Source organism: Gorilla gorilla, chromosome 8, assembly GCF_029281585.2.
Source record: "Gorilla gorilla gorilla isolate KB3781 chromosome 8, NHGRI_mGorGor1-v2.1_pri, whole genome shotgun sequence".
Classification (NCBI taxonomy): Eukaryota; Metazoa; Chordata; class Mammalia; order Primates; family Hominidae; genus Gorilla; species Gorilla gorilla.
The window spans coordinates 66,488,364-66,516,309 of NC_073232.2; the positions used below are offsets into that span (position 1 = coordinate 66,488,364).

The following is a 27,946-nucleotide window of genomic DNA, read 5'->3' on the forward strand; positions in this document are numbered from 1 at the left end:
AAAAATATCAAACCTGGGCCCTTCCAAAACATATAATTAGGAATTCAGTGCGGTTTTTTCCTCCCTGATAATTTAAGTATTTTACCTGCTTTACCCTGTTGCTATGGGTTTAAGCCATGTGTACTGAAGTCATTTCTGCTAAGGAAAGTTTTAAAAGGGAGGTTGTGAAAATCCTTTCTGAGCACAATTAAGATGTCAAATCCAACACATATTTTTGTATTTGGGCTCAAAAGATGAGGACAGAGGTGTCTCCAAATATTTTTCCAATTTTCCTAAAACAAGGCAAACAGTAAGAAATGAATACTATGTATGGTATTTAAGACCTCAACTCAGAGCCTTCAAACCCCTACATTTTCTAAGGATTTGGAATTCTTTTCAGGAATCAATTTAAAACGATTCATAATTCAACTGAAAACAATTGAGGGCTTAGATAGATGCTCGCATTTCCAGCTTTTTATTGCTGCTCTTAGTGTTTCTGAGATGACAGTTTTCCTTTCATAGAACCAGCTTAAAATTAGAAAAATCAAACACCCATTAGAGAAAGCAGATTTACTCTGCTATTAATTGATATAGAGATGTAAAGCTTCCATCACCTGGGCAGAAGCCTAGTGCATCCCTGCAGACAGTTGCAGTGGCTAGAACCTGGGGGGTCAGCAGCCCACTCACTGGGCCTGAGCCAGAGCTGTCAGCCTTTGGGAGCCAAGCCTCGAATTTTCAGCACTAAGACATGCGGCTCTGGGGGAGCTGCATCTGTAACAACATCTGCACGCCAGTCTTCAGGCGTGTGTGTTACTGTCTTCCCATTTTATTTTTAAAAACATGAACAACTTTGAAAGTTGAACTCCCCACCCTGAGCTGGCTTCTCTCTTCCCTATGGGACAGGAGGCAAAGTAGCACACCCTATTTAGCAACCAGGAAATGATTCTCGGGAATGCAGATGCTGTGGCTGCGGGTATGAGATGCGGAGAGAAGGTGCACTAAGGACCCAGGATTGTCTCCCTACAGAGGCGGGAGGCAGGCTAGGTGAGGGCGAGGAGCGGGGGAGGGGGTGGGGAGGACTGTGAATCTGCTGAAATACGACCCCGCGGTTTTAACTTTAAATAAGCATTTCCGTCCTAGTGGAAGCCCCTCTAATGTCTCCTGCAGCTTTGATTTTGGAACACGTCACATTCCTCATTAAAGCAATCACTGTTAAAACATAAAGCAACACAGGATTTATTTCTTCATTAAACTGATGATCCGTATATGAAGCCAATTAACATTATGAGTCTGGTGAACATCAAGTGTAAAGAGGTTAGAGAAAATTAAAAGCAGTCACCTTGGTCTTTAGATAAAGAAAGTACACTTTTAGGTTGTAAATTATCAGAGTGTCCAAGCGAGACAGATCGGCGAATTTGGTTAATTGGAAAATACATTTTACCGCACAAGAATTAAGGAAAAATAACCTTTTCGTTACTAACGCCCTTTTTTAGGGTGAGGGGGACCGTAGCGAACACCTATTAGTCACCTTCTCCCGGGTGTCGAGACATTCGGAAAAAAAGGGGGCTGGCGTCATCAAAGTTTGGTGCAGCCTTTCGTTTCTAAGGTTGTTTGGTTGTTTGTTTACTCGCTGTTTTGCCAACGGGAAGGAGCCCAGCCTAGCGGCTCCGGGAGAGGAGCGCCGGGCGAGGCGAGGCCGAGGGTCCCAAGCCGGCTTAGAGCCCCCGCGAGGTGGGTGTGTTGCGGGAGCTCGGCTGGTTATCTAGTCAGTGAGGCGGCCAGACTCTCCTCGGGGGCCGCGAGATGGTTTCCGGCTGCAGCGGCCGGGTAGGAGCGGCGCGTGGTATTGCGGAGAAGGGAGTTTTGTCTCTGTTGCCAGCGCTGAGTGCATGTCCGGAGTAACTTTCGCAGGTTTGGACTGGGAGAGGATTGGGGTCGGTCCCCGGACGCCTGGGGTCCGGCCGGGCGGATCCCACCCCTGAGCAGCGAGGGGCCCCGGCTGGGCCCCCGGTACGGCTTCTTTCTCCGCAGCAGCCGGGGGTGGGTGGGTTGCGGAAATCGGCGCCGCTGTCCAGGGTTCTGACCTGCCGGGATGCTCGGCGAGCGCGCGGTCCTCAGACCGCGCCGGTCTAAGCCTGTCTCATCCGCGCCGGATGAGCCTGTCTCGTCCCGGGGTCATCTCTGGGCCTTAATAGGAACTTGCCTCGGTCGATGTCAGGGATGGGGAACTGAGACTGGCGTTTGGACGTCATTGGTTTCTGGGGCCAACACTGCACCCCGCGCTGGGCTGCTACCGCTGAGGGTTCCCGCACACACCCCCAGGTGCGCCTGAGCATCTTGGCCGAGGCGGCCCAGAAGCTGTCGGCACCTCACTTCACGGCCACCGGGTTCCCAAAGCGCACAGGCAGGGAACTGCTGCCTAGGGCAGGAGGGAACCCGAGGGGACTTTCGGCAGACCTAGGCGGCAAGTGGAGCCTCGGGCTCTTGTCAAGAACTCCAGAGAGCAGGGGCCCTCTGAGGGAGACAGGGAGAGAGACAGCGCGCGCGAGCCAGTCTCTTGACCTGGGCTAAGGGAGGATCAGCTCCAGGGGCTCCCAGCCCTCTTGGCATGACGTAGGAAAGGCCCTCGGCTGCCCTGCCGGCCCCTGCCTGCCACCGCACCCGCCTTCGGGACCTGCTAGCCGCTCCTCCCGGGCCGGCTGCCTGGACTCTCGGAGTCGGTGGCCCTGGCGGAAATGGCGTCCGGAGCTCTCTCCGCTCTGAAACGAGCGGGAGTTTCCTGTGATTCTTTCCCCGAGGCAGAGCAGACTCTGCTCTGGAGCGACTGAGCCCAGGAAGGGCCGCTTCACTGGAATAGATCCTGACTTGCCTCGACCGGAGCGAGACTGGTCTTCCTCCCGGCTGTTTTCGGAGGGGCGTCGACGGCGGCCGGGACCCAGTGCTCTGTCCTGCAGCTCGATGCTCCTTGCCCAGCGCTGGTGTCCAGCGGCGGGCCTGCCAGGCCTTTTGTTTCCAAAGCGCTGCGTCTTTAAGATCAAGGCTGTATCCCGGGCCGTGCAGGGACCCGACCCACCACCTCGCCAAGGCTCCCTAACGCAGCATTAGAATGTTTATAAAATATTCAATTTATGTAGTCTGTCCAAGAAGCCATCGTCCCAAAATAAAATCAGCAGTCTAGACGGAGCACAGACACCAGAACTTATCAACAGTTGTCTGACTTGCATCTTCTGATGCATCTTGAGTGGGTCATAATACCAACTTTATTTTCAGTGGTGCATAAATTAATTACACGCATTTAATAACCAAAATATCATTATATTCCCCCTTTAATATCATAAAGGCTTTCCGCCAGGGAAGCACTTAATAGTGCAGGGGGCCGTAACGGGCTATTATCCTGGTGTAATGCTATTACAGAACCAATTATGCGCCATTAGACTTGCTTTTTTTGCAGTTTATGTGATTTGATCCAATCCCGCGCCCCTGACTTGAAAATTTCAGCCCGGTACTTTAGAGTTTAATTTTCACCCAGGCAGAGAGAAGGGCGGTCTCTCTCCGTTGAGTGTCTGCCTCGGATGCATTTTAAAAGTAATTGCAAAGGGTCCCACCGCATATCATTTGCATCGAGAAGCGAACATAAATTCAGGGACCCCTTGCTGAGAACAAAATCAAACTTTCCTTTTGTACGATCGTTTGGAAAGGGAAGCCGTGTGCAAAGAGTCCCCCCAAAACCCATCCGGCGGCGACAATTAGCAGCGCTTTGTCAATTTGCAGCCCGGGAGTCGCCAGGCCTTTGACAAGGGCAGCCCAAACCAGGCTCTCTCGGAGAAAGGTTTGCCTCTGAGGGGACATGAGGTGGGGGGTGGGGCCTAGTGTATTTTCGGAAAATGTATGTTTTTGGGGGTGATGGTGGTGGTGGTTGTTGTATCGTTCTCTTTTAAAAGAGGAAAAAACATTCCTGATGTTTGCTGAGAAATTACGGATTTTTTTTTTAACACCACGTGGGCCATTTGTAAGGCCCAATAGACCTATCCAAGTTACTCGCTGTAGACAGCGCTGGAAATAATCAGATTAAGGCCAATTATGCGTGAGATTATAAAGGCGAGTGCTGAGCGGCAGCGCGCGCTGCAGACAGACAGCAAGACATCTGGCCACTTCCCGAGTCACTTCTTTGGTCCTGCGGGCGCCAGCCGCGCCGAGCCCCGCCCGCCGCCAGCCGAGCAGGGCTTGCGGATCTGAGGCGGTCACGCTCCGGCCTCCTCGACCGCCGCCCGCCGAGGTATGCTCGGCTCCTGACCCACTCGCCGGGCCCCGAGCGCCGGGCCTTGGGGCTCGGCTGCCTTCCTGGCCTGAGCTGCAGCTCGCAGATGGTCTTGCGCGCTAGCCGGACCTGGCTGCGGTGGCCCGGGTGCAGGGCTTCTGGCTGGGACACCGGAGAGCCAGAAACTACGCTGCGCGGGTTTGGTGCTGGGGCCAGGGTGAGGGCACGGCAGTCCGGGAGGTGGACACACCCGAAGGACTGCCCCGTGGGGTTGCTGCTTGCGACGGGGCTGCCGCCTTCCCTCCTGTCCCCCGCAGTGAGATGAGGGCGTTGGGAGGGACTTTCCAGGAGGGGAGCGCCGGGTGCGCCCTAGGGCTGGGAGGGAGCGCTGGCAGAGCGAGACTTGAAGCTCTATCGCTGTTTGCTTTGCAGCCAGGCAGGAGCAACGCGCGCGGGTCCGTTCTGCTGCCACCCTCCCAGGTCTCGGCCGTCCAGCCGATCTGACAGCCGGCGATGTTTTATTTCCACTGCCCGCCACAGCTAGAGGGTAAGTAAGCGCTGCGCCCCAGGGTCTCCATGAAGCCAGAGCCGGCCAGAAAGGGCCGGAGCGGCAGCAGGGCTGGTGGGTGGCTGGGTCCCCGCCCTGCGGGGGGCGCAGCCGCCTGCCGGTGAGTAGGGGCGTCCCTGGCCCCCTCCCTACACCCCACTCCAGCCCTGCTCCAGCTCCCCGCCCCGTCGCCACCTGCCTCCCAGCTCCCTCCCCGCCTGGGCCAGGACGCCCCGGGCTAGGCGTGCCGCGGGGACCGGCCGAATCCTCCCAGCACAGATGCTGGTGTCACGCCTCTAATTGGGGCTCCGCAACCCAGGGGGCCGCATCAATCTTTCACGGTGCTTTTGCAAACATCCCAGAAAGCAAAGGCGAGTGGACCCGCCGCGTCCTGGCCCGGATCACGAGCTGCACGAGCCTACAAGGGCCCGTCGCTGGGCTGCTCTCACTGGGGCCGCTGGCGAGAGCACTGCAGGGGCCTCGTCCGCCCTGGATTCTGGGCAGCTCAATTCCCTTCCCGGCCTCCTGGCTGTCCCTGGAACCAGGTGGCCCTGCCCACCACCTGCCCGGACTGACCTAGCATGGCTCCTTCTCTGTGACTCACTAACCCTAAATGTCGACCACTCCCCACTCCCCAGGCCAGAATTTCCATCTTTGAGTGTCTCCAGGCCTGAGAAGAAATTTCCCTTCAGGATCCCCAGTCTGGCTTCTGCACCCAGTTGTTAGTGGGGGAGTGGGTTGGTGAGAAGGGGACAGTTGGGACCTCGGCATGCCCCTGCTCAGGACCCGAGGGATCCAAGGATGGGGTCTTCACATCAGGGGGCCAATTAGTAGCCATCAGGTGAGCCAATGCCACACTGTGGGCTTTAATGGGGCCTTCTGCAGAGCAGCAGTCTCAGCACTGGGGTATTTGGACTTTTGTAACCATGGGACTGGCATTTGGCAACCTACTCCTTTGATTTATTATTGTGGTGGGAGAATTTGGGAAGCCAAGTAGTTGTGGGAGACAAGGGACAGGGTATATGTTGTGAGGCGCTAGGAGACCTGAGACTTCAGGTGATGCTTGTCAGTCTTGCCGCAGGCTGCCCTGAGCAGTGGCTGAGCCTCAGAAAGTTTGTTTTTGTTTTTCTCATAAAAGCTCTTAAGAGTCCAATAGGATTTTCTAAAGGAGGCTAATGAGGACCAGTGTTTAAGCCCTGCTAGCTCTGTCAGCATTCCTAGGAAGGGAAGGCCACACATTTGCCTGCATTTCACATTTTATCCCCAAGCTCCCATGCAGGGTGGGTTTTATGGAAGGGTGGGAGACATGCATCCCCTGGCAGTGTACCCTAGGGGATGAGGGAGACTTTCTATATGTTAAGGGTGCCTTCTCTGTGCATCTGAACCAGGGGTCTGGACTAATTGCCAGCCAGTGTGCCACACTTCTGGTCAAAGTGGGTAAGGCAGAAGTTTGGGCATTTGGCAGGTAGGGGACGTCATGAATGTCTGTCTGAGGGGTGGACTGCAGCAGTGACTTAGGGAGAGTCCTGGCCTGGCCTGCCGGGACCCCAGCTCTCAGCCCAGCTCAGCTGGCTTACTGTGCTCCCCACACCCTGGGCACATCCCACCTCAGTGCTGACTCTGTGATATAACCAGAAGAAAAGGAGATGGGTCTTTAAGAGCCTTTCATCCCTTTGTAGATGTGATTCTATGCCAGTTTTGCAGAAAGGAGTAATTTAGTTTAGTTTAGTGCTGCTGGGTGAAAGGGATATCCTGCAAATGGAAAAGTTGAGAACAGATCCTTGGAATATGACATAATTATAGCCTATCATCTTTTTTATTTTAATTTTTTGTTAATCTAGATAGGTATAAGGGAGAAAAAGAAAGAATGGCTCATAATCTTACTTCTCAGATAATTTTGCTAATGTTACATTAAAAAGTACTACTGGCACCTGCCTGAGAAGTTTGAATACAACAGAAACTTATACATTGAAAAGCAAAATCCTCCTTTTCCACCTCTTTTCCTAAAAGTATCTGCTATTTTTTTTGTGATTCCTTCAAGAAAAACATGATTTAATTCTCATTTATGTATTTTTAAAATGTGTGTTTTGCCTTATTTGCACTGAAATTATATTGCTACATCATTCTGTACTATGCTTTTTTTACTTTGTGATATATCTTGGAGATTTGTTCATGCCAATGCGTGTAGATCTACTGATTTCTTTTAAACTGCTGTGTAGTATTCCACTGTATGTTGTGAAGAAAGCGTCTGCTGATGGGCATTTTGGTTGTTTTCATTTTTTTTTTCAACTACAGTGTTTCCAGAAGCACTTTTTTTTTCTATTTTGGCACACATTACAAATATATTTATAGATTAAATACCTGTATGTGTACTTACATTTTTGATGGATGTTGTCAAATTACCTTCTAATAAGGCAGTACCCAATTTGTACTCCTACAAATGGTGAATGAGCCTGCACATCTTATGACACTCATATCTGTACTGGGTGTCTTTATGCACCTCATTTTTTCTTCAAAATGTTGAAAATAATATTCCATTGTTCTGTTGTGTTTGGTTGAATTATCATCAAGGTTTAGCATTTTCATAATATTATCGACTATTCTACTTATTTTTAAGTAAAAGAGCTATTCTCATTTTTTCCTCTTTTCTATTAGGTTGTCAATCTTTTATTAATTTGGTGAACGGTCAGCCCTCTTTTAGGATTCAGTTCGACATGCAGTGTTTTACTTAAAGATTCTGCATGTACACATTGTGAGCCACTTTGGGACCATGATGTATAAATTAGAAGACTGAGCGAAATTGTGATTTGAGATCCTCAGAAATTGTACTGCATCCTCACCAGTCAAGTGCATTGTTTCAAAAAAAGACAATTTGTTTTCTTGCAAAGTAATGAAAATAAGACTGCTTTGAGGTCATTTCTTTTAAGTTTCCAATGAGCTGGAGAGAAATACCTGTAACTAAGGTTTTGAGGAACAATGCAATTTGGACAGGAAGATGGAAGGAGAATGCTTTAGCAGAGAGTCAGGGTGTTTGGCAAAGGATGTGGCCCTGGAGGGTGAAAGAATAACTAAAAGGAACTTCCTCTAGTAGACAGAATTTTAAGAAGCCCAAAGGACTTTCAATCTTTGAGACTGAGGTCTTTCTGAGGGTCCTTGTCTGGGACAGTGTAGCTCCAGAACTCCTAATGCCGTGATTCTGAGAACAGAGCCCATGGCAGGTAAAGTATTCACTGGTTAACGGCAACTTGCTCATTTGTTTTCCTAAGAAGCCATTGTGGACTATCAAGTAAATAGAGCACATTTGGAAAATGATCTGAATGCACATTTGGGGCCAAACTCTGTTCTGGGTTTATAACGAGCTTTGAAGCCTGCTGGGGACGACAACATCTTTCTTTTGTGGGGAAGTAGAAGCAGTAGGTGCTTTATAAGGCCTGGCCAGAGGGTGGGGTGCCCTTTGAGAGTGGCCTTGTTCAAGTCTGCTTGGCATTCAGGACAGTCACTATTGGTGCAGATCTCTTGTTAATTGACATCTATATAACAGATCCACTATGGTGCTGATGAGCTGTGACCAACGGTAATTAATATTCATTTATAAACTTCTTACCTCCTCACGTTCTGCACTTATAGGAGAAAAGTGCCGTGAAAAGCTCTTGGTGTTTTCTTTCCTCCCCCAGCCTCTCCTAACCCCCAGATTTTAATTCTTGTTAATAGAAACAAGGGAAAGTAAACTACCATATGAGCCAAAGGGAGACACACAGGCTTCTATTAAAGGATCTGGAGTAGGGGTGAGATAAAGGCACATTGAACAGGGGTGGAGCCGGGAGCTGGAGAGCAGGTGAAGGCTCTGCCTCAAGCCAGTGACCCTTCCTGGTTCAGAGTCTAGAATTTCACAAGAATTGAACTTGGCCATCTTGGGGATTAAGGTCACCACTCGCCCTATGTAATAGGGATAACTGGATTTAAAGTCAGAGGTTTTGGGGACAGAGTGGAAAAGAGGAGGATTTAATAGGAGGAACAGAAAAATATCCTTTGGGACAAACAGGGCTTCCTGTCTGGTGGGTCAGGTGGGTGCCCTCTGAACTGTGTCTGGGGGCGGTCTGAGGACTGGGGCCCCTTCCTGCCCAGGTTGATCAGTTTGCTCTTGGTAGGCACTGCAACCTTTGGCAACCACTCTTCAGGGGATTTTGATGACGGGTTTCTGCGTAGAAAACAGCGCCGGAACCGGACGACGTTCACTCTTCAGCAGGTACCAACGCTGATTCTCCTTTCAAACATCAGCTACTTCCTACCTTCCCCAAATCAAAGTTGAGCAACTCTTCTTTGTCTTTCAAAATAAGACCAATTGATTATGCTAACTGAATCTTTCTGTTTTCTTGAACAACTTATGTGCCAAGGAATCAAAATTTAGGAGGAGTGCAGATCACGCTAACCTTGTAATCCCAGATGAGTGAAGAGGCAGCAACGTTCTCTCCCACTTGCCTTAGGTGGATAGTTTGGGGAACACGTCCATGTCAGCAATATAATTTGAACCTCACAGTAATCCTCTGAGGAAGGCAGGTCAGACATTCTCATTCTCAGTACAGAGATGAAAAACCGGATCCCTGGAAGTTGGCTGACTTGGATAAGGTATAGTTGCCCACAAGTGGAAGGGCTACAACTGGGACCTTGATACTGTGTTTCCCAGAGCTGGGCTTTTTCCCCTCGATCAGCCACTGTCCTACTCTTGGAGTGAACTGGAGTGGCTGTGAAGGTGACCAAATATCCCTATGGCGTTTTGTGGGATGATACCATGAGGCTTCTGCAAGTTGTTTCTGTTCCCTGGCTTCCTATGGTGAAAGCGATACCAATTACTCTTAACAGTTCATAAGGTGACCATTAGTTTTTTTTTATTCCTATGACAATACTTAAATGTAAATGCATATAAATATTCACACCTCTCTTATTTCTACTTCTTGCCAGAGCACAGAGGTTGCTAGTAAGCCGTAGCTCCTAAGTCATCCGCGGTTGAAATTCTCATTCTGTGGGATCTTTCCAAAGAGCTCTCTTCTCCCTGTCCTTCCTCGATTTGATCTGTGAAACTGCTTCCTCACCACTCACAGGAGATTTGAAATATGCATCTACTTCCCCTCACCTAGCCACAGCCTCTCACCAGTACATATTTTTTCCTTTTGCCAGCTGGAAGCTCTCGAGGCCGTTTTTGCCCAAACACACTATCCAGATGTCTTCACCAGAGAAGAGCTCGCCATGAAAATAAACCTCACAGAAGCCAGAGTGCAGGTAAACCTTCTTTTTAATTATTTAACTCTCTAATATTAAAACTGGCAAACTTTTTTTTGACATCATGACTGCAGAGTGCACATTTGGCCAAAGAAAGCAAATGAAGACTATCTGTCATTTTCATGATGCACTTTAATAACATCAACATAATGTGGAATATTAGATTAGGTTGATTAATCGGTCATTCATAATTAACTAGTGATAATGTTCTACACTAATTTGTCCGCGTCTCTAAGGTACTAAATTACATCAATGCACATCCATTTCCTCGCTTTGGAAAAAAAAAAAAGAAAGAAAGAAAGAAAGAAAAGAGCTGAGATGCTATTCTCAAAGCAGCTCTGACCGCTCTGGGGTAAGGCTGGTCAATTGCAGAGAACCGCGTTTTCAGATGGGAAGCAGAGTAGGATCTGCTTTCCAGAAATTGCATCATGTCCAACTTTTCCCCTGCCCTCGGACTCTTTCAACAAAGTGGATCCGAAGAAGATGTGCAATTTAAAAATCTTTAAACAGCAGTAGTGATAGGGCTGCTTCAGAGATGAGTATGGCCCGCGGTGACCGTCTCTAAACAGGATTTCTGTTTAGAAGCTACACGGTGATTACATTTAGGCACACAAACCTGCCCGCCGAACCCAGCAGATGTGCCCAAGTGCGAGAGGAAGGGATTCACGGTGCCGCCTCTCTGGGCGAGCTATTCTTTGAGCACAATTATATATTCATTTTATTTATGGGGTTTCCTCCATGCTGTTTCTGTTCTTTTTTATGTAGGGGCTTGGGGTTAAGACTATGCAAAGATCTAATTGTAGGAAATATAATAGTTTGCTTTCGGTTCCCCTGGGTCATGTTAGTATCTCTTAAAAACCAATGGCTGAAGAGAGATAATGGAATTCTGAGCAGTAAATTGGGGGTTGTAAACAAATTATTTCCCCTATAATCAGATTATGTGATCCTGATTATTAAATCTGAACATGAATCATTGGTCATATGCGGGCAAATTAAACTGATTATTATTTGGAAATGAAAATCTCCTTTGGCCAGGATACCGTCTATCCTTTCTTTTTTTAATGCCAGCTTGCCAATAGCTGCCTAAAGACTGAACTGCAAATTGAGATAAATGACACAATTATTGAGCATTCAGAAGTGGAAGAACATAACTTCTCCCTGAAAGGTGCAAGGGTAAGATAGGGGTGGTGACAATTAAAGCCGGGAATTGTTGTTCAGGCTGTTGTTGGCTATTATGCAGACAGACAATGGCTGTGAAGCGTTTGTTTAGTGAGCCTCCGTGTGGGGACATGGGCTTCGGTGGTGGGAAGGGAGATGTGTTTACATTTATACCCCTTGCTCATTCAAATATGATTAATGTTCTATAAAGCAGGGTCTTAATCGAAGCTGATGTTGTCAAACAATAACTAAATAGGGAAATAAACGACTCCATCATGCTCTTTCCTCAGAAGCAGGCGAACTGTCAGTGCAAAGTCATTAAAATATGATAATGAAAAATAGCTCAATTAAATGTTGTTATAGCTGTGACCTTCATTCAATTAAGACGCAAGAAAGTGTCTGCATTTTGCTTTGCATTTAACTGCCCTAAATTTAGAATATAGATAAAATCATTATTCAATGGTTGCTGATATGTGCAATTAAAAGCCAAGTAGATTAGAAAAGAAAGAAAGAAACCCAGTTAAAGGAGAATGAAAGTTAAGAGATAAGGTGGGCCAGCCCAGCAGAGGGCTCAGCCTCAAGGACCCAGGCTCTCTCTGGGGCCAGTGTGCCAGCAGCCAGGGGAGGAGAGGATGCCCTAGGGAATTGAAGGGAGGTCTTGCCAAGCATTTCTTTTTTCTTTGTAGTCAGGAATTATCTCCCAGGAGAGGAGGGAAGAGGTTTTGCTGGAAGGAGTAAACAGCAGCAGGATTTCACTGACCTCTGGAAACTCCTTGAATCTGGGCTGCCCAGCTTCCATGAGGCCGTCCTGCAGAATACAGTTTTGGTTTCTAAGGCTTAAAGAACCCTGCACCTACCTCTAAGAAGGTGCTTAGGTCAAGGTGAATTACCAGCTTTTTTGTAACCTGAGGGTGACGGAGATGACATGAGTACGTGTTTACTGAGTGATGGATGGCTATGCATCAGACCCTGTGCTCGGTGTTTTGCAGACATGCCAATCTTCCTAACAAGGCTTATGGGGTGGCCACAGTTATTACCCCCAAACAGTTTGAATCACAGTTCCCAGCCAAGCCATTGGGCTTCAAACTGTGGATCTGCCATTTACCACCTGGATGGCCTTAGGCAAGTTAATTAACCTCTCTGCACTTAATTTTCTCATCTGAAAAATGGGGATAACAGGACTACTTACCTCATAGGGATGCAGTGGATTCTAAACCAGATTTACTGAGGTCCCAAATTCTAGGCCATGGCTAGATCCAGAGTCAGTGTTTCTTTTCTTTCTGTCTTTTCTTTCTGTCTTTTTTTTTTTTTTTTTTTTTTTTTTTTGTGATGGAGTCTCACTGTGTCACCCAGGCTGGAGTGCAGTGGCATGATCTCGGCTCACTGCGACCTCTACCTCCCGGGTTCAAGTGATTGTCTTGCCTCAGCCTCCTGAATAGCTGGGATTACAGGCATGTACCACCACACCCATCTAACTTTTTGTATTTTTACAAAAAGAGATGGGGTTTCATCATGTTGGCCAGGCTGGTCTCAAACTCCCAACCTCAAGTGATCCGCCCACCTTGGCCTCCGAAAGTCCTGGGACTGCATGCCTGAGCCACCACGCCTGACCCAGAGTCAATGTTTCTAATGGGTGCACTGGGCTGCTGATCACGGATATGTCATGATGTGTATCCAGATGATATCATAGATATGAGGCCAGACCAGACACACCCAGGTACCCAGGCCATGGCTGTCAGAAAAGCTAGTGAGTCTGTGATGAGGAAGCCCCGGGTCAGGTTTCTTAAGCTGCTTTGCTGGTGATCCTCCACCTCCAGTAGGAAATACATTTCACAACAAATAAATGAACTTGCATGTGACTCAACATTAAGGATTTCCACAAGACAGTGCTTTTACCCTTACTATGGGCATTCGGATACTTTCTATTATTTAACATTCATTAAAAAATGCCTGTCCTAACCTTTTAAGCGGATCTTCTGACCCCTCTGTGGGCCTGACGCTGCAGTTCAGAGGGCATGGTGTGGAGAGGAGGCTGCAGGGTGAGCTGTGAGTGCCAGCACTGGGTCCAGGGTTCTGGCTTCTTCCTCCTGTCTGATTTTCACTGGGTGTATGTTTCCATCTGGGATTCAGGTTTGGTTCCAGAACAGAAGGGCCAAATGGAGGAAGACAGAGAGAGGGGCCTCAGACCAGGAGCCAGGAGCCAAGGAGCCCATGGCAGAGGTGACGCCTCCTCCAGTGAGAAACATCAACTCCCCGCCCCCTGGGGACCAAGCCCGGAGTAAGAAGGAGGCGCTGGAGGCCCAGCAGAGGTGAGGCTGTGGGTCTCTGGGCCCGGTGGGCCATGGGCAGCACTGCAGACACAGGGTGAGACCTCAATATGATCTCCTTCCTTTGCCAGCCTGGGGCGAACGGTAGGTCCTGCAGGGCCTTTCTTCCCCTCCTGCTTGCCGGGGACTCTCCTGAACACGGCCACCTATGCCCAGGCCTTGTCCCATGTGGCTTCCCTCAAAGGTGAGTTTGGGTTCAGCTGGGCTGGTGGGCATGACCTCGTGGGGTTGGTGGAGGTTGTGTGACCGGCCTGGGTCTTGGCTCGGCCGTCCTTGCACCTGGGCCTGTGCAGCTTCCTCGCCTCCTGTCAGTCACAGCCAGGGCCACTGGTGCTGTCCAGTGCTATCTTGATTGCTTCCTACATGCGTCCTGAGCATAGAGAGAATGTCCTAAGCATCATTTCACCCACAGAGGGCTGGTCCTAGAGGAGGCTGCCCCACAGTGACCTTCCATGTTCACAGCTTTCTCCTGCTCCCTGGTAACAGTGTTAGGTGCCAACCTGCAGCTCACAGGTGGGGCCTGTGTGGGACAATGATCCCTGCTCCCAGCTCCCTCTCCATGCATGTGACTGGGCCACTTGCCTTCCCCAGGTCTCCTGATGCCAGAGGTCTGAGCCGTTAGGATTTGTGGTTTTCCAGTATGTGCTCTCTTCTCGGTGGCTGTTGTTTCATCTGAAGGTTGGAAATCTTTAGGGGCATTTTGTCAGACTCAGAGAGAGGAGCCTCTGTGGATTGGCCCTTGGGATTTCTGAGCAGACTCACTGGAATGGGCTTATCCCCCAGCGTGCGTCTGGGGGAGTGAGTGTTAGGGGGCTCGTTTGTCACAGGGGGTCTGGGAGGTGGAGGCATAGGTGCAGGCTGTAGGCTTTTTTTTTCTGATAATAGGAAGTAGAAGACACACCCTTAGGGTGTCCCTTGCATGTTCTGCTAAGGCCTGAGGTCTCCCTGCTCTCGAGGAGGGTCCCTCTCCAGCAGGTGGGACACACACATACACACACACACACACACACACACACACAGTGTGGCAATCTGTGTTGCAAAGGTGGTTTCTGGAGACAGAAGGAGAATATGATGGAGTCTCCCTAGACAGTGTCCAGGAAGAAGGAGGGAAGGGATTCTGGGTGTAGGGAACAGCATATGCAAAGAGTTCCAGGGGCGAGGAGGGTGCCCATGGGAGAGTGCCCAGAGAGGGTGAGGGTGCCCAGCAGGGGCCAGAGCTTGATGGCCCTGGATGCCAGGATCCTGAGTCTGGACTTTCCACTGCAGGAGGTGGAGCCCTTTCAGCCTGGGGCTGCTTCTGAGTGGTCCAGGCAGCTGGGTGCATCCCCTGGCTCAGTCGGCTGATGTGGACAAGGCTTAGCTCAGTACCTTCTCCTGGTACTTCCTTCAGCTCCAGGGTCCAGGTGCTCTGGGGGCCACATAGAACCCCCCCACTCCCCAACCCCATAGAGCAACATTGGGACATATTTATAAGACACAGTGGGCTGCTCAGGGGCTACAGGTGTGCAGGCAGCCAATTAGAAGGGGGATCCAGAAGATTACCAGTGGGATGTGGGCATCATCCAAGGGGCTGGCGCTTGGCAAAGGAGCAATCAATCCTATGTCCACCCAGCCCTGTCTGCTTCGGCAAGGGCCAGGTCAGCTCCTGAGAGTCATCTTCTCTTTTACAAATGAGGGTCGCTCGCCCTACTCTGGCCTCATGAATAGGAAGTGATTCCCACGGCGTCTCTGATAGGCTGAGCTGAGGCCCCGTTGGACGCCAGCAGTGGCTGAAGGGGGCTTGAGGACTAGACTGCAGCCAGGAGGGTGGGGGGACAGAGGGCAGTGTGTGAGAGGGAGACAGAACTGGGCTTGTGGCTCCCACACCCTGGGGGTGCTCCCAGCTCAGCACCAACCCAGGACAGAGGCTGGTGCGGACAGGAGGGGGTGGTGCTGAACTGGACCAACTGGCCTGAGTGAACGTGGCCACAAACATCTGTCCATCCTCTTCCTCTCCCCTCCACCCCTTCCCTAAGCCCTTCTGGCTGGGCTGTGACCTGCCACCCCGCCCCGGAGCCTGCCCCATGCCTGCCTTGCTGGAGATGGACTTTTCTCTGTTGCTGCCTTTCTTGTCGGATCTTGGGCAGTGCAGGGCCCTGTGGAGGTGGCAGGAACCACAGTGTGCTCATCAAACTTGGACGTGTCTTTGTGCACTGTAGGGGCCCTTCAGGGGCAGCCAGCACACTCCTGTGAGATCCCCTTCCTGACTAGTCAGGGGCATGGCGGGCCCTTGAGGTCGGCGACATACCGTGTTTCCAGAGCCAGGCAGGTGGGCGCAAAGTGAGCGTGTGCAGGTGTTGTCTTTTTTCCCCCAGTTACAAATGAGCTCTTGCTCCCTTTTCTTGAAACAGGAGGCCCTCTGGGTCTGTTTATCATTTTCCCACTTCTGAGAGAGGCCTGGGTAAAAGGCACATGTCGCTACCACCAGAAGCAGCTATGCAAGGAGCCATGCTGGGGGCACCCTCAGATTTGGGTTGGGCAGATGCAGGCTGGGGCACCTTTGCCCACTCAAAGGGCAGCCGTTGCTCAGCCAGCTGATTGTGGCTGTGTGGGAACGTGGATGCTGTGTTGCCAGAATTGCTGCATTTTCCAGAGTAGCTGGAGATTTGTATTTATATTTGAAGTATTCCTGTCTTAGTTGGTTCAGGCTGCTATAACACAGTGCCCTATGCTGGGTGGCTTAGACACAGAAGTTTATGTCTCACAGTGCTGGAGGCAGGAAGTCTGCGATCAGGACGCCAGCAGGGTTGGGTTCTAGTGAGGGCTCTCTTCTGGGGCTGCAGGCTGCTGACTGCTCCTTGTGGAAAGAGAGCAAGCTCCTCTCAGGACTCTTCTTAAGAGGGCACGAGTCCCATTCACGAGAGCTCTGCCCTCATGGCCGATGTCCTCCCAAAGGCCCTGCCTCTGAACACCATCACAAGATTTCAACCTATGAATTTTGGGAGGGACACACAAGCATTCAGTCCATAACAATTTCCATCTTTTAAATGTTGCCTCCAAGTCTTTGGGCCAAATTGGCTGGTCCTTGGTTGGACCTGCCATGGCCCTGCTGTTTTGTGACAGGCTGTGAGGGGGTGTCCCATTTCTGCTTTCTGAGTTCTCTCTGCATACCTACCTCCTGCCCTCAGCAAAGCTCTCCTCCCTGGGCTCATCCTGACACCTTCCCCTTCCATGGCCCACTCCTGCCTGGCCTTTCTGAGCAGTGGCTTTTAAATCTCCGACAAGCTAAGTCATGTTGGAAAGGGAGGCAAGTGAGCGATTATGGAAAGTTCTCCTGTGCTCTACCAGGCAACCTGACATTCAATTCTCACGGTAGTGTGGTCAGTATTATAGAAGGGGGGGTCTGTAGTTGTACAACCAGTGGGTGAAGCTGGGATTGCTTATGTGAGTCGCGGCACCTCTGCATTCTAAAAGTGCCTGGCTCCATTGTGGGACACTTCTGGAAGTGAGGTCTTCTGAGCTGCCAGTCCCTGGGGCTGCCTTGGAGTCAGCAGGTCAGCACTGCCTTGCCCTTGGAGGTGTGTGGGGATCTCTGCTCCAGGACCCTGGGTGGGGGTGGGAGGTGTATGCTTGCAGCATAGTCAGCTTCGAACACCGCCAGGGTTCAATTCTCCCCGGGGTCCCTCTCCAGCAGGTGAGACACACACACACACAGTGTGGCAATCTGTGTTTCAAAGGTGGTTTCTGGAGACAGAAGGAGAATATGATAGAGTCTCCCTAGACAGTGTCCGGGAAGAAGGAGGGAAGGGATTCTGGGTGTAGGGAATGGCATAGGCAAAGCGTTCCAGGGGTGAGGAGGAGAACCAGACCCCTCTGGAGAATGGCTGGTGTGTTGGGTGCCTATGGGAGAGTGCCCAGAGGTAGGGTGAGGGTGGAACATGTGTTACGTGGCTTGGAGCCAGCACAGCTTTCTGACTCTTGCAGCCCAGTCTTCTCCTTCTCTTAGGTTTCCCCAGGCTGTAGAAATTAAGCACACAGCCCAATCTAGGCCTGGGCAAGGAATGACCTCAATTTTTTAGGTCCTAGCTCAGTTTGAGGAGCTCTGGGCTATGACGTAGCCTCCCTCATCTTCCTGCATCCCCAGAGGTAGCTGGGCACAGCTGTTGGCTGAACTAGTTCTCCTTTTCTCAGGCCTGAACCCTGCTTCCTAGCGGCTGCTAGCCAACTCGGGGACTAGCACAGCATGCATGCTGGTGCTAGAAGGCACCTGACTGAGCTCTTTTTATAAATGAGAAACCGAGGCTTGGGGAGGGGAAGTCGCTTGCTCACACATCACTGATTCTGGTGGGTCTCCCCCTTGGGATGGAGGCTGCTGTCCTCAGGTTCCTGATATGTCCTTCCCTCCCTGCCTGGCACTACCAGACACCACTTTTTCATTAATTCCTCTGGATGAGCATGGCTGGTTGGGGGACAATGAGAGGCCTTGGACATCCCTCCTTGCTGCTCCCCAGCAAGTAGTGACAGTCATAAATCTACTGGGGGAGGGGCTGGACTTGCCAAGGACCACAGAGACCAGAACCAATGTGGGCTGAGCCCTGGGGCCCCTTCTAGTCCAGACATCCCAACCACTTCTCCAAGCCCGTGGCAGCTTGCAATTCACCCAGAAGAAATGAATCAAAGTTGTTTTCAGCTCCCAGACCCAAATCAGTGCTAGTCTCCTTCCCCAGGCTTTGTGGTCTTACTGGGATCATACAGCCTTGGACCAAAGATAGCAAACATCTCTGGGTAGGCCACGGAGGTTCGGGCCCAGCCCTAGATACCCCCTGGGTGCTGCTCCCCTGTGACTGAGGATCCAAGCCAAGGCTGTTCTGTGCTGCACCAGCCCCCAGCTAGAATGTGAGGCCGATGCAGGGCTCCCAATGCCCCAGGGCAAGACCTGTTCTCCCAGTGAGCAACTGGGGCACTGCCGAGAGCATTATGTGTGGTTACACATCAGAGGACTCTGAGCTGGGGGTCCTGGTCTTTTGGTTCTGGGCACGGTTGTCATGGATGTGAAGTCCTTGTCTTGCACATATTGAGAGAGCCTCCACATATTGAGAGAGCTGGGGATGCTAGCACAGCAGGGTTGGTGCTGGGGCCTGTGGGGCAGCACGTGCATGAGAAAGATGTGGCTGCCAAGGTCAGCAGGGCTGCTCGGGCCAGAGGGAGCCGGGCAAGGGTTGGAGGTTTGTGGGAGATGGCAGCCGTTTTTGGGAAGGAGATCCTGGCCACTCCAGTGAGGCTGGCCAGGTGGAGTGTCCACAGGTGCAGGTGTGGCAGACCAGTCTGCAGGGTTACCACGTGGGCTCCTGGATGGCCCTCGGGCTGCCCCCATCGAGGCCTGCCTCGAGTCAGGAAGCTGCCCACCAGGGACAGAGCTAGGCAATCAGAAATCAGGCTCTTGCGGGGATTTTCTCCTTTAATTCTGAAGCAGCTGACTAGCACAGTGGCTTCCAGCAAGGGCCTGCTGGTGTGAACCGTAGTTCTTCTATTCTGTAGCCATGTACATCTTGAGTAAATCACTGAAACGCTCTGTACTTCTGCTCACTCATCTGCAGAATGGGGATCTTGATCATAATAGCACTGAATTCATAAGACTGAATGAGGAGAACACGAGCTAGAGCATTCGAGGCCCTCAGGACAGTGGGTAGCATGTGGGAAGCGACACTATCACTAACCATCATTGAGCACCAACTACTATTGTTGACCAGAGTCCTCCATTCTCATGCCCAGCTGCAGTCCCTAGACCCCATTCACTTTTAAAGGACCCAATGAAGTACCTTCTCCAAAACCTCTCCCATTTCTCTGAACTTTATTGCTACTGAAATTTACCTTTTCCTTGTAACCCTTGTTGCTCCAATTTTTGACCATGAGGTGTCCTTTGTAGGATTTCCTGGTTGGGGCTCCCTGGGGCTTCAAGCAGTGATGCGCTTTTGTCCTCTGGGATGGCCAGGCAGGCTTGCTGGGCTCACTGTGGGCATGTTTTATTTTATGGAAACTCTCAAATAAGAAGAGAGCAGGAACCCTACTCCTGTGCAGGGAGGACTAACATGACAATAATGGGTGTCCAGAGAAAAATCTGTCCCAATACAAAGAATTTTCCTAGGCTGTCTTAATGGCCAGGATTTCATTCACAATTCATTAATGCAGAGGAGGTTATTAATGGCCAGGGAGGTGCTTGGGTTTGTTCCGGAGAAGTGCTGGCCACAGGCCGGGCAGGAGTGGCTGGGGCTGGAGAGCCACAGTCAGCGGAGGAGGTGCTCTCCCCGGTGCATTAGCTGGTCTGCCTCTAACCTGTGATTCACAGAGCTGGGTGTGAGGTGGGACATAATTACAGCTGCCAGGGGAGAGCTTTCATAACTCACTGCACGCTCATGCTGCAGGAGTCACAGCCACCCCCCTGCACTGGGCAGGACAGCCTGCCAAGTGGCGGCATCATAGCTGACCTTCCCAGGTGGGAGGGGTCAGCCTTCTGGGCAAGGTGGACATGATGGGGACCCTCATCCCCAGCGTGGTTCCCTAGAGTCAGAGCCCGAGGCCAGAGAACAGTGGCAGGACAATGGAGTAAGATCTGACTCCTTGCCTTCCTCCTCATCCCCTCTGGAGAGGTGACATGGTTCCAGCCAGTTGCAGGTAAGGCCCAGGCTGGGAGGAGTGTGGGGACAGATAGGCTGGAGCCTGGCCCCATCTTCCCCGCAGAGGCCTTGGACGCTGTCAGGACTGAAGGAGCTGCTGTAGGTCACGTGCCCCGCGTGGTGCAGGCATGCAATGGCACTCACTAGACACGAGCAATTGAGCCGCAGTCCTGGTCCTGCACCGAGTCTGAAGACGAGGGGAAGGATGTTCAGGGGAAGGGAGTGCTAGCAGAGGTCTGGCCATGGCCTTCCTAAGGGCAAGGCCCCTGCATTAGTCAAGGATGTTTTGTTTTGCTTTGGTCTTTGCCCTTGGACTTCCAGGCCAGGCTGAAGTGTCCAGCTTCTGAGGGCTGTATTGGCCGTAGCGTTTGTCCACAAAGGCTGACCTCAGAGTCAGAAGTGACCTCTCCCTCCTCTGAGGCCCCCCAAAACCGTCTTTCCCCTCTTCTTCTTTAACAATGTTTTCCTTTTTAAAAAAATTGTGATGTTTTAAAAAATTTAAAAAACAATTTTTATAATGGTTTTATTGTAAAATAGAATATTCATTAGAAAAATGCACGAAGCTTGCACCTAGGACTTTATTAATGGTTTCAAGCATCCAAATGGCCTTGCTTGCACTCCACACTCCTGACTCCATGTGCCTTGTTTTACTCACGTCACTTTTCTTCCCAGCAAAAGACACTGCTCTGCTGACTTTTATGATGATATAACTTTACCACTGAAGTAGGCATTCTGAAACACTGTACCAGTTAGTTTCCCTTACCCACAGTGGTTGGACCAGAAGTGTTTCTGATTTTGCATTTTTTTTGGATTTCAGAATATTTGCATTTTACTTAGTGGTTGAGCATCCCAAATCTGAAAATCCTAAATCTGAAAACACTCCAATGAGCATTTTATTTGTGTGTCTTGTTAGCATGCAAAAGTTCTAGATTTACAGCATTTCAAATTTTGGACTTGGGAGGCTCAATCTATAGTCTTGACTTTTTTGAACTTCACATATACATATATGTACTATATATATAGTAGATATACAGCATATATATACACACATGCATATACACACACACATATATATGGAGTCTTACAGTATGTATTTTTTTTGTGTCTGAGTTCTTTGGCTCAGCACTATGTTTACAAGGTTTGTTGCAATTAGGTTTAGTCATAGATTCTTTATGATATTGTATGTACACAAGCATGTCTATAAAGACAGTTTGTCTATTCTTTTCCAAGCTTATACTTTTCAATTTCTTTTTCTTGCTGGACTGTGCTGGCTAGAACCTCTAGTACAGTATTGAACAGAAGTGGTGAAAACAGGCATCTGGCCTTATTCTAATGTTTTTAAAGCTTTATTGAGATATAATTTGCATTCTATACAATTCATCCATTAAAGTGTACAATTCAGTAATTTTAGTGTATTCACCATTTGAGTGTTCACCATCACTACAATAAATTTTAGAACATTTTCACCACTCTGTACTCATTATCAGTCACTGGCACTTTCTCCATTTTGCACAGCCCAGGGCAACCCTGACTCTGCCCTCTGTCTCTGCAGACTGTGGACATCTCATGTGAATGGAATAGTGCAATACGTGGTGTGTGTGACCTGCTGTTGCTTTATTGATTTCATGAGGAAGCTCTTAGGGTTTCACAGTTGTGTTTGCCGCCTTTTTTTTTTTTTTAAAGATACCCTTTATCAATTAAATATATTTTCTCCATCCTAGTTTTCTAAGAATTTTATCTTATCATTTTTAAAAATTACTAATATTAATGAATATTGAATTTCATCACTTCTTCTGTAGCTGTTGAGCTGACTGCATGATTTTTTTTCTTTCTCAATATACTAGTAGGATGAATTATATTGATTCTTTTTTTAAATGTTAAAACAACTGCACATTCCTGGAATAGACCCAAATTAGATGTGACATGCTATTCTTTTTACATATTACTGAATTTGGTTTGCTAATGTTTTCTTTAGGGAGTTTGAAGCTATGATCATGAGGAGATGGGCCTGTGGTTTTTTTCTTATACTCTCCATTCCAGGTTTTGGTATGGTTTTATTTAACTGTGGTTGCCCCAAAAGTTAGTATTATAAAATAGCAACTGTTGTGTTATCTCTCATCATTCTGAGGGCTGGCTGGGCTCAACTGGGCAGTTCTGCTGCTGCTTTTCCTTAGGATCTTTCGTGAGGTTGCAGTCAGATGGCAGCTGGGCCTGGTATATACAAGATGGCATTACTTAGGTTTCTGGTGCTTTTACAGAGATGCTGGGAGGCTGGAACCTCTCCCTCTTTCTCCACATGGTCTCTCCTATGGTTAGCTTGGGGTAGGGTTGAATGGTGGTTGGATACCAAGAGTATAAAAGCAGAGGATGCCAGGCCTTCTTAAGGGTCACACCCAGAATGGGTACAGTGTCACTGCTGCTGCATCCTATTGATTAAAGCCAATCGCTGGGCCAGCCCAGACTCAGGCAGAGGGGACTGCACGTGGGTGTGAGTCCTGGGAGGTGTGGTCCATTGAAGACTGACAGCAGACACTAACTGCCACAGGTATCAAGGTTATGCTGGCCCCTGCCATGAGTTGGGGTGTTTGTTTTTGACCACCCGTACTTCCAGTTGGGACTATTTATACTTTAAGGGCACTAGTCACATCCAACACGCCTCTGGATCCTTCCACCTACCTCTGCCCCAGCACAGAGTCTGGTGCAGAGTAAAATGTAATGCAGTTTGAGAAAAGAAGGAAAGAATCTTGTGCTGCTCTGGGCCTGGGAGAAGATCCTCTCTTAGGAGATTCCAAAGATATTGGCCCTGGCTTTGCACTGCTGGCCACCTGCAGGACTCCAGAGACCTCGGGGCTCTCCTGTTCTTCATTCAGCACCCACTGAGCAGCTACACTTTGCCAGACTCTGAACCACAGGTTGAGCATCTAGCAATGAATTAGACTCATCCCTACGTGAAGGATCTGGAGGGCTAGGGGGTGGGCTTGGAGAGACAGACAGGTCCACCAAGAATCCTAGTTCAGGTGACAGTCATGGACTCGCATAGAAGCAAACAAGGGCATACAAAGTATGGGGAAGCCCAGAGGAGGGAGGAATTTTCTCCACAGGAAGAAGTCTTTCCAGAGAAGATGCTTGAGCTGTGCAGTGAGTGAGGGTCCCCCAGGCAGAGAGAAACATGAACACCGGGAAGGAGCCTGGCAATGCTGCCTCCTTCTTGACACTGGGTCACCTTGGGGTGGATGCCAGGCTCCTCACCTGTGAAACAAAGACTGTAACAGCCATACCTAATGGTGCCCATGCATCTGGCACATCCAAATCCACCTAAGTGCTCGTAATTGTTGTTAGAGTCATGAGGTTGAGCCAAAAAGTCACTTGGGATCTGATTAGGGCTTGGGTTTGGATTGCTGAGGCAGAGGTTTCTGCTTCCTGCAAGCATTTACTCTCCCATGGGAGAGTCTCCCAGTACCCAGTGCATGGTGACTGGGGTTCATGGTGTGTGGGCAGCACATAGGGCTCCAGGAAAGCAATACAGTCTCCCAGGGCTCCTGGCTTGTTACTGAGGATACAGGTATTTGAGAGCAGAGGACTCAAGGGGACAGAAGTGGTCGTTCCTCATGGGGAAAGTGGCTGGGTCAGCCCTGGCCCCTCCATGCATAGCTGATGTCAGGAAGACAGGTGGAGAATCCTGGCACTTAAGATTTGTAGGAGATCTCTTTGTTGAGCATGTTACCACTGCTTCTGCAGAATATAGTGGGGGAACCTGAGGCCTGGAGAAGAGATAGAACTGTCCAAGGTCACATAGCATGAATGTCAGAGGCACAACAATTCAGGGACCTGGGTGTGCAACCTTCCAGCCCCCTACACCCTGTATTGATTCTGCTCCTTTGACAGGCACCTTCTGTCATCTTCTGGCTTGAAAACCTGCAACTCACTCTGCAGAAGCCATTTCCTATGGGTGCTGATGGGTTTGCCCTTCCTGCTAATCAATGGGGCCCTGGAATGCACAGAGCTGAGCAGAAGGGTCTGGCTGGTGCCAGAGGCAGCAGGAGAAGCAGCCTGCCCATGCTGAGCTCTGGCTGCCGCTGGAAGGAGGGAGGGTTGTGTGAATTGGCATCTGACTGCGAGGAACATGCGTCCCTGTGACTGCTCTGGCTGTGTCCTTGGATCTGGGGGCAACTGTCATTACTTGTTTGACCCTGCAGAGACATCCAAGCAGAAAAAGAACATGTGCACTGGCCCTGAGACTGTGTCACAGCACAAGGCTCTGGTTGGAATGGTCGGCTGAGTTGGCCCCCATCAATGAGTGTTTGCTGAGTGAATAAGTAATTGTCGAAACAGAGGCCTTACATGTAATAGGTGAAATTAAGGGACGGGTGGGATTTAGAGCTGATTCCACCAAAACCCCTTCCAAATTAACTCAGGGATTTTGACATTAATCAGATTGGTTAACTTCGTTAAGAATACAGTTTTTCTTTCCATGGGGTATTGAGGAAGCTTAGAACCTGGGAGATGGCAACTTTGAGGAACTAAAATGTGCCAACTCGGTCAAGAAAGATAGATTCTCTCTCCTTTTCTCCCTTCACCAAATATTCACTGAGTGTTTACTTTGTACCAAAATGGGACAGTTTTGTTCTGCAATCAGGGCTGTGAGATTGGATGGGGGAGGCACATACATCAAGCTTGGGAGGTGAGGTGTGTACAAAAACAAACACGGCTCATGGTGAAAAGACAAGAAATAAACCATAAAACAAGAGGAGGAGAAAGTACTTCAGGAGTCCCATTAGTAGAAGACAGTGTGTCCAGGAGTGAATTTGGCCTTGTTTTTTGTTTGATTATTGGTGACTGCACTTAAAAACAGCAGCTAAAAATATGCTTAAATATTGTAGGCATCTACCAACATTCCCAGTTAAACTCTCCTTGTGAACTATAAGGAACTGGTGTGATGACTCACAAAATGTTTATTAGTTTATTTATTTTACTACAAAGTGGAAATAAGTGAACTATGCTGTTTGCGTTAGACGTCTCATAAATCCATGTATTCATTTTCTGTTCAACTCTTGTTACCCTAACCTGAACGTTCAACAGGAAAACCGTGTGTAAGAGCTCTCCTTGTCACTGGCATTGCAGTCTACATACCTTTATGATGAAAATGTGCTATTGGCAGAGACGAGACAGAGCTAACTTAATTTTTCCTGTCAGTCTTGGTAGTAGATCAATTAAACTGCCAAGGAGATCAAATATTTCAGACTGTATTTATTACATTAAGTATTTATATTCAGACCAAGCCTTTAAAGCATGATGTCATATAGGAATGGAGGCCGATTAGATCAATTCAGCAGAATTTGATGGAACTTAATGGAAATCAAATTGTGTGTTTTAATTTAGTGTCCAGGAGGTAGTAGCATGTTCTCAGGCTGCATTTAAGGACCAGAGGGCTCTTACATAGACTTTTGTGATGGCACAAGCCTGCCAGGGGGAGGAAGGGAGTCATGGCCTTTTAGGGGCTTCATGGGGTGGGGGCAAGCAGGAAGGGACTCACTGACTTCGGTCCACACAAATGGGAGGGGAGACGAATAGAAGGTTGCTGGTGAATCTCATGGCGCACCCTCAGCCCCATGTTTGCTGTCAATACCCTGAGTGCAGGCGGAGGCCATTAGTCATCTTGGAGTCTTCACTGGGTGATGAAGACACGGTCTTTATCCCTTTGCAACCTGTGTGGGACTCTGTGCTGAAGGAGAACATCTGTCACCATCGTCTGAATGAGAGAAGACAGGAAATCACAAACCCCAAGGAGATTACCCTTTCTATGAGAGTAATACCTGGTCAGTTTAGAAAGAGCAAAACATACAATAAAACACAAATAAAAAAAATTCATAGCCTCAACACCCAGAACCAGCCACTGTGAATATTTTGGTATTGGAACATTTTAAAATGTCATTTATGAATATATATCCCTAATAAACATAAGTTTAATAACTTTTAAATTAAAAAGTTTAAATTAAGATTTTAAATTTATACATTTTTCTATTTCTAAGTAAATTTATATTTATATACATACACCTATGAAGCTAGATTGATGTGGTCTATGGCTGTACATATACATATGTACACTACATGCATATATGTGTTTTAGTATATGTGGATATGGATCATCTTAGTCCATTTGGGCTGCTATAACTAAATACCGTAAACCCGGGGACTTATAAACAATGGAAATTTATTTCTCACAGTTCTGGAGGCTGGGAAGTCTAAGATCAAGGTGCTGGAAGACTCAGTGTCTTGTGAGGGCACTGGATTCATAGATGGTGTCTTGTTGCAGTGTCCTTGTATAGTGGAAGAGGAAGAGACAGGGCAACCCTCTGGGGTCTCTTACGTAAGGACATTAGTCCCTGAGAGATCTGTGCTCATGACTTAATCATCTTCCAAAAGCCCCACCTCCCGATGCTGTCACCTTGGAGTTTAGGATTTCAACATATGAATTTTGGGGTGGGGGGACATCACCATTCAGTCTATCGCATGTGTATGTTTTATACACATGCATATATATTGCAAAATGTATTCATGTTGACTTACTGATGACTTATTGTTTATTTACTGCTCCTTTACCTATTTTTTAAATGTCTTATTTCATTAGTATCTTTTTCATGGTACTAAATATCCTCCTTTAATATAATTTGTCGTAGTTGTAGTGTGTTCTATATGGCTATAACTTATTCAGCCAGTTCCCTATTACTGGGCCATGGGTTGATTCATTATTTTTTGTTGCTATATGTGCACAAAGATGACCTCCTTAGTAGCTAATTTAATTTTTAGCCCATTCATAATAGCTTACAATTTTTTATTTAAATTTTTTATCTTTAGAAAATATTATTTGCTTATCTTCTCTTTATTGTTCCAATTTTAGTGCATGTGCTGCTGAAGTGAGCACATGATAGCTTTTTGATAAATTAAAAAAAAACAAAAACAAAAAAAAAAATACTCTGCTACTCCCTTCTAGAGTCCCATGTCCAGAAATCAAGTAATTAGGAGGGAGTTTTGAAAGTTTGTTTGGCTTACTCTTCAAAATTCTCTTGGCAGTATAAATTACTTTTTGGCCAGATGGGAAGATTTCACTGAGGAAAAAATACAGCTGTGAAAAAGTGTACGGCTTGTGCCAATGGCAGGGTAGGCACGCAGTGCTGGTGAGAGCAGTCACTGCGTGTACCATATGTGCATGTATGTAGTGTTACGTGTGTGTGCATGAGTACTGTTGCAGGTCTCGTGTCCATCATGGTGTCCTCTGGGGAATATTCGGGACAACTTGGGTTCTTCAGCTGGTCATGGAATTGAACCAGAAATTGGAATAAGCTGTGAATTGTGACTTAGAATTGTCCTTTAATTTGTATGGAATTGTGGAAATAATTGTTTGAGGATTAAGTACCAGGTGCTTTATAGGATTTATCCCCAAAGTAGGTGTGTTAAGGCGAAGAAGCTGAAGCTTGAGTGGATGAAGGCGGGTCCCATGTCTGGTTAACAGTGGGGTCAGGGGCCAGACTTCTTCTACCACCTTCTTCTGACCACCTTCTTCTTTTGATCACCTTCTTCTGCTCTACACAGCTGCATTGGCTTTTCTGGCCCCAGAGATGTCCTATTGTCACTCATTTATAGGATTTCCATAATGATGATTTGGTTTTAGGGTAGACCTTTTCTAAGTGTGTTTGTCACCTTATGACATAATAAAGAGGCAGTGCCTAGCTCCTCTCATGGCCAACTC

General features: G+C 48.6%; 1 protein-coding gene across 1 annotated transcript in view; it reads left to right on the plus strand.

The window, feature by feature from the left end:
- The first annotated feature begins 4,100 nt into the window (after positions 1–4,100).
- DRGX (dorsal root ganglia homeobox) overlaps positions 4,101–27,946 on the plus strand; it is a 31,950-nt gene continuing 8,104 nt past the window's right edge. The window contains exons 1-6 of the mRNA XM_019034511.4: positions 4,101–4,255; positions 4,670–4,784; positions 8,933–9,030; positions 9,960–10,061; positions 13,350–13,528; positions 13,618–13,730. Coding sequence (XP_018890056.1) covers positions 4,751–4,784; positions 8,933–9,030; positions 9,960–10,061; positions 13,350–13,528; positions 13,618–13,730 — 526 coding nt within the window. The 5' untranslated portion in view covers positions 4,101–4,255; positions 4,670–4,750. The remainder of the gene's footprint in view (positions 4,256–4,669; positions 4,785–8,932; positions 9,031–9,959; positions 10,062–13,349; positions 13,529–13,617; positions 13,731–27,946) is intronic.